Here is a 7,270-nt window from a genome sequence, read left to right as displayed (position 1 = left end):
AGTTCCTATGCCTAAAAGGGTTAAGATAGGACCTAAGACTGTGGACTGTGTGTTCATAGGATATGCTAAAAGCAGTAAAGCATGTCGGTTTTTGGTTCATAAATCCGAACATTCGGATATAAATGAAAATACGGTAATTGAATCAGATAATGCTGAATTCTTTGAAAACATTTACCCATATAAAACTAGACATGAACAATCTAGTGGAGGATCTAAACGACCTCGAGATGAACCAAGTGAGAATGTACATAATGAAGAGAATCCAAGATGTAGTACACGTCAAAGAACTTCTAATACGTTTGGATCAGATTTTGTAACATTTCTCTTAGAAAATAAGCCTCGAACATTTAAAGAAGCAATGTCGTCTTCGGACTTATCCTTTTGGAAAGAGGCAGTCAATAGTGAGATTGATTCAATCTTAAGCAACCATATGTGAGAATTGGTTGATCTTCCTCCAGGAAATAAACCTTTAGGTTCTAAATGGATCTTCAAAAGGAAAATGAAAGCGGATGATGCTATTGACAAATACAAGGCAAGACTTGTAGTAAAAGGCTTAAAAAAAAAAAAACCTTGATTACTTTAATACATACTCGCCAGTAACAAGGATAACATCGATTCAAATGTTAATTGCCTTGGCGGCAGTATATGGTCTTGAAATCCATCAAATAGATGTGAAAACCGCATTCCTAAATGGAGAATTGGAGGAAGAAATTTACATGGAACAACCTGAGGGTTTTGTGGTTCCAGGAAAGAAGAATAAAGTGTGTAAACTTATTAAGTCATTGTATGGACTAAAGCAAGCACCTAAACAATGGCATGCGAAGTTTGACCAAACCATGTTGGCAAACGGGTTCAAGATAAATGAATGTGATAAATGTGTTTACATTAAAGACACTCCAAATCACCAAGTCATTGTTTGTTTATATGTGGATGATATGTAAATCATCAGTAGAGACATTTCTGACGTAAATGCAACGAAACGAATGTTCGAGAGCAAGTTTGATATGAAAGACCTTGGAGTTGCGGATGTGATCTTAGGTATAAGAATCCATAGAACTCCACAAGGGTTGGCATTGTCACAGTCTCATTATATCGAAAATGTACTTGACAAATTCAAGTATATGGAATTCGGTATTGCCAAGACTCCTTTAGATGTGAGCTTTGCACTTCAAAAGAATGAAGATGAAAGTGACTCACAATTAGAGTACGCAAGAGTATTGGGATGTTTAGTAGCCGTTTGCCCATGAAAATTACTTTTTTCCGGAGTTGAAGTTGGAGTTGAAGATGAAGTTGGAGTTGGAGTTGGAGTTGGAGTTGGCCATGTCTTTTTGAATTTTTTTTTTACTTCTAAAAAATCTTTTTTAAATATGATTTTATGCCCTCAATTTTTAAAAATTATCAAAATCACCCAACTACTAATTTACCTACTAACATACAACCAAATGTTGAGAAAATAATTTATATGTCTTTAATTGATAAAATAATTAACAACAAACTAATTATTATGATTGTTATTCTTCTAAAATTTGAATAAAAATATCACAGGCACGGGCTAAATAAGTTTATCTAACCATAATCGATTAAACAGAGAAAAATATATTTTGATAAATATGATTGATAGATATAAATATATTTTATATATTCTTAAATTTGTTGATAAAAATTCTTAATTATTTTCACTTGAATTAATTATTTTATTGAAAAAGTTTTTAAAAAAAATTACGAAATTTAGTTAATAAGAGGGGTTTGTGTAAAAATCTAAAGATTGGGGTAATATGTAATAATAATGGAAGTTGAAATTGGAAGTGGAAAAAAGGGAAAACAACCATTTTCGGAATTTTATTCCGGAATTGTTTTTCAAAGTTTCATGGCCAAACACCATAATTTCCAACTCCGGAAAAATTTTTCGGAAAAAAGGAAAAAATATCCATGGCCAAACGGGCACTTAATGTATATAATGAACTGTACACGACCAGACATAGCATGCGCAATCAGTAAGTTGAGTCGGTACACGAGTAATCCCAACAAAACTCATTGTATGGCAATGAAAAGAGTTTTGGGGTATCTTAAATACACTCAAGACTATGCTTTGCATTATAATAAATATCCCGTGGTACTTGAAGGATATAGTGATGCAAATTGGATCATCGGGTCGAACAAAGAAAAATCCACAAGTGGATATGTATTTACTATCGGTGGAGATGAAGTCTCTTGGAAATCATCCAAACAAACTTGTCTTGCTCGCTCTACAATGGAATCTGAATTTATCGCATTGGATAAAGTCAGTGAAGAAGCAGAATGGCTCCGAAATTTCTTGGAAGATATTCCTTATTGGCCCAAACTAGTGGCACCAGTATGTATACACTGTGATAGCCAAGCGGCAATAGGTAGGGCAAGGAGCATGATGTACAACAGTAAATCTCGTCACATACGACGGAGACATAATACCGTTAGGGAACTTCTCTCTAGTGGAATTATCACTATTGACTATGTAAAGTCAAAGAATAATGTGTCGCATCCACTTACAAAAGGCTTATCTAGAGAAGTGGAAAAGACATCCAAGGGAATGGGTTGAAGGCCTCGACAAGTCAGCATGGCGGTAACTTTACCTAGCAACTGGAGATCCTAAGAGCTAGGTTCAAGGAGATCAAACAAAGTTATGTCTGACAGGTTCAACATTGTCAAAATACCAACCCATTCTCATGATGTAGATAATGTTTAGTAAACAAGGATAAGACTTAGGGTGAGAAGTCTTTTAATGATTATCTAAATTTGGCAGATTTGACCAAATAGTTTAATTATGGGATTGAAAGTTTAGAAATCACCTATGTGAGGGCGAAGTGGAAGCCGCTTCAAGGAGAATGTTAGTAAAGGCCTATTCTCTAAGCTCTCATGAATCCGAGACATGTTCATGGCTGAAAAGAATAAAACCGTGAGAACCATAAATGGTAAAAGGCTGATTGTGTGACGTGTTGTCTAGGTGTACATTAAAGCTCGACGGTTCAAAGATATCAAATCTACCGATTGACTGAGTGCATCCGATCCATGTTCACTACGGAATGTTCAAAGGAAAACCCACTTATCCAGATGCAATCAGTCTTTGCTTGATGATCACATACTTGTCCATAAAATTTTAGGAAAAAATAGCCATGCCCCATTCATGTGGGGGATTGTTGGGTTCAATATATATGAAAAAAGTGTGAATGGAAAATGGAGGGACACAACCTTTGAGGAAAAGACATACTGTTTTGGAAAAAAAGTGACTATTCAGATAGTTATGTCTGTTCAAAAAAAGACACAATGTTTCGAATGAACAGACATGACTCTTCCAAAAAATACACCTTTTCAGATAAACCACTACCACCTTTGGGAAGGGGCACTTGATGGCTATATAAACCTGCATTTATCCACAGGTTTATGAATGAAAAATTTTCTGAAATAAAAACTCTTCTTGTCTTCAAAACATTCTTTGTGATCAATCAAATCGTTGAGTGCGTTCGACGAATCCAATTATTTGAGGTACCACTATAGTTGAATTGAAATTAATTTTATCCTGGGAGGAAGATTCCAAAACCTTGGGTACAATGAGGGGAATTATTCTTAAGGACACTCCGCGAAGTCGGGGGACTTGACTTTATATTTCTGTTTCATCTTAATTTCTGAAAAAATAAAACACACTTCTTTGAAAGATCACTTTGATCTTGTGTTGAGGGTGTTTTTGTACTTCATAGTGTTCTTGTTTTAAACTTGAACTAGTGTTGAAGTTGTTGTGCCTAAATACAGATTCTTGTACCCGAAAACACCATAAAATAACAGGACAACACAAGTGAGCACATAACATAAGCTGAAAAGGAAAAGATCTTTAAAAGACTCAGAGTCCAAAAGTTAAAGAACTCTAAATGTAGAATGGATACATGCCTTCCCAATTCAATTTTCAGAAGAAAAGAACAATTTAAGATTTTTCATAAGCACACCAAACACAAGGCAAGCACTAAATATGATGCACCTTCACACAAAAAGGATTACTTTGAAAGGAAAAAAAAGGACAGGAATGTACCTACTACAGCCGTCTGTCTGAGAAGCTAACGAGCTCCCGGTGCATCTCTCATGCTCAAATTCAGACTATTTCGCATTGTCCGTCTCCCTATACACGGATTTCCTTTTTGCATCATAGCAACAAATTCACCATAATCAATTCGTCCATCCTGGAAAGAAGTGCACCAGGAAAGGATTATTATATATGAGGAGCAACAAATATAAATACAAAATAAACCATTACATATATGCATATAAATAATTGAGATTTATCCGAGGTAATTTGCTACATGGTGGGCACAGAGGCACAATCTAATGAATTATATTATCAGGTTTTGCCGGCATGGAGGCATAAAATCTGCTGAATGGTCAGACTGTGAGTTCGTGCCAAACGTTTGGGAAGCTAAAAGCACTTTTGTTGGAGATAAGGTGTTCGGGAAAAATGTAAATGTACTTTTGAACAACAGAAAAAGCAGTTCTCTGAGGTAGGGAAGAAGCTACATATCCTTATCAATAATTTTTATTAACGAAAATACTCCTTATTGATTTAAAAAGGGAATCAACCATTAAGCTGTTGTCCCCTTCTCCTTCTTCACCATGTACCGCCATTATTTTCCTAACACTTTCTTTATGCAAATTTCACACGAAGGATGAATTCAATTAAAAAATTGAAAAACTTAATCAAAGTCTCTAATAATAAAAATTAGTGAATTGTTTTCTTTTTTTAAAAAACATTAATTGCAAAGTTAATACGTAGTGTTTTTTCCTCATAATTTGACACTTAAAAAGCACTTTTTTGACAAGATTGACCAGACTCAAACAACTATCTAATATTCAACAACACTTCTGATTTAGCCAAACACTAACTGCCACAGTTCCAAAGCACTTCTCGAAAAGCACTTATTGACTACTCAGAATAAGCAGATTCTACAAAAGTTTGATCAAGCAGGCTCATACTCAAGAAACCTGCTGTTTTGGAGGACTTAACAAAAGACAACCATATTTACTTGATTTGAAATACATAGAGATTGTAATGCATAATTTAATACTTTATCTTCTTATTATTTCATTTTAAACACTTGGATCTATGTTTATCTATGAGCATAAGTTACGTGTTTCATTCACTTTAATGAATCATATAATCCTTGCACAATTGGAGGACGTGGTGAGAGGCGTGCCCAGTTCGGAGAAGATTGTTGTAGCAGGGGATTTCAACGGGCACATCGGGGCGCTACCGGGAGGCTTTGGGGATGTGCATGGTGGTTTTGGTTTTGAGGAGAGAAATGAAGAGGGGGCGACCCTATTGGAGTTTGCGAGGGCGTTTGGGCTGGTGGTGGTGAACTCGGGCTTCCCGAAGAAGGACGAGCACCTGATCACTTTTCGGAGCGCGATAGCCAGGACCCAGATTGACTTTTTGTTGCTTAGGAAAGGGGATAGGGCGTTGTGTATAGACTGTAAAGTCATCCCGAGTGAGAATCTTTCGACCCAACATAGGCTCTTGGTTATGGATTTAGGTATAAAGAAGAATAGAAAGAGGAGGAGTAAGGAGTGTAGACCGAGAATTAAGTGGGGCGGTTTGACGCCAGTGAATGCGTGGGAGATAGGGGAGAGGTTGGCGGGAATGGGGGTGTGGGAGTGTAGGGGGATGTGGATAATATGTGGGACAGGGCGGCAACGTGCATCAGGGAGAATGCAAGGGAGGTGTTGGGTGTTTCTAGGGGCCGGGCCGGACATCATCGGGGGGATTGGTGGTGGAATGAAGAGGTGGGGAAGAAAGTGGAGACCAAGAAAGAGGCGTATGCTAAGTTGGTGGAAAGTAAGGACGAAGAAGAGAAGCGGGTAAACAGGAAAGAGTACAAGCTAGCGAGGAAGGAGGCGAAGTCAGCGGTCACGGCAGCTAAGACGGCCGCTTTTGAGAGCTTGTATGCAGGGTTACAGAGGAAAGGAGGGGAGAAAAAGTTGTTCCGACTCGCTAAGGCTAGAGAGAGGAAGGGTCGTGACCTCGATCAGGTGAGGTGCATTAAGGGGGAGGACGGTAGAGTGTTGGTGGAGGACGGCCACATAAAGAAGAGATGGCAGTCGTACTTTCATAGGCTCTTGAATGACGAGGGGGACAGAGCTATTGTGTTAGGGGAACTGGAGCACTCAGGGGAGTGTCGGGATTTTAGCTATTGTAGACGTTTTAAGGTAGACGAGGTTAGACAGGCAGTCCGCAGGATGCGAAGGGGTAGGGCGACGGGGCCGGATGAGATACTGGTGGAGTTTTGGAAGTTCGTTGGAGAGGCTGGTGTAAGGTGGTTGACTGCATTGTTCAATGAAATTTTCAGGACGGCAAAGATGCCCGAGGCGTGGAGGTGGAGTACCATGATCCCCCTCTATAAGAATAAGGGGGACATTCAGTGTTGCAATAACTATAGGGGGATTAAGTTACTGAGTCACTCTATGAAGATCTGGGAGAGAGTGGTCGAGGTGAGGCTGAGACGGATAGTGTCTATTTCGGAAAACCAGTTCGGATTTATGCCCGGCCGCTCGACGACGGAGGCAATCCACCTGGTACGGAGGTTGGTGGAGCAGTATAGGGAGAGGAAGAAGGATCTGCACATGGTGTTCATCGACCTGGAAAAGGCGTACGACAAAGTCCCCAGGGAAGTGCTTTGGAGATGCTTGGAGGTGAGTGGAGTACCGCAGGCATATATCAGAGTAATTAAGGATATGTATGAGGGAGCGAAAACCCAGGTGAGGACGGCGGGAGGAGACTCAGAGCATTTCACTGTCCTGACAGGATTGCATCAGGGATCTACTCTTAGTCCCTTTTTGTTTGCGTTAGTAATGGATGTGTTGACGCGGCGTATCCAAGGAGAGGTGCCGTGGTGTATGCTTTTTGCAGACGATGTAGTCCTGATAGATGAGACTCGAGGGGGTGTGAATGACAAATTAGAGTTGTTGAGGCAAACTCTGGAGTCTAAAGGGTTCAGGGTGAGCAGAACCAAGACAGAGTATGTAGAATGTAAGTTTAATGACGTGAGGCGGGAGAATGAGGTAGTAGTGAGGCTAGAAGCACAGGAGGTAGGGAAGAGGGATAAGTTCAAGTATCTCGGGTCCGTGATCCAGAGTAACGGTGAGATTGACGAGGATGTCTCGCACCGTATTGGGGCGGGATGGATGAAGTGGAAACTCGCATCGGGGGTGCTGTGTGATAAGAAGGTGCCGCCCAAGCTTAAAGGCAAATTCTATA

The 7,270-nt window shown here is 39.5% G+C and overlaps 1 protein-coding gene across 1 annotated transcript in view; it reads right to left on the bottom strand.

Annotated features, from left to right (window-relative positions):
- LOC107863939 (calcium-dependent protein kinase 4) overlaps positions 1-7,270 on the bottom strand; it is a gene marked incomplete at its 5' end in the record, with an annotated part of 20,836 nt that overhangs the window by 5,100 nt on the left and 8,466 nt on the right. The window contains 1 exon segment of the mRNA XM_016710147.2: positions 4,058-4,205. Within this exon segment, the coding sequence (XP_016565633.1) occupies positions 4,083-4,205 (123 nt within the window). The 3' untranslated portion in view covers positions 4,058-4,082.

Source organism: Capsicum annuum, chromosome 10 (genome assembly GCF_002878395.1).
Source record: "Capsicum annuum cultivar UCD-10X-F1 chromosome 10, UCD10Xv1.1, whole genome shotgun sequence".
NCBI classification, from domain to species: Eukaryota; Viridiplantae; Streptophyta; class Magnoliopsida; order Solanales; family Solanaceae; genus Capsicum; species Capsicum annuum.
The sequence above is the reverse complement of the archived record's forward strand: the minus strand, read 5'-3'. Positions and strand labels throughout refer to the sequence as shown.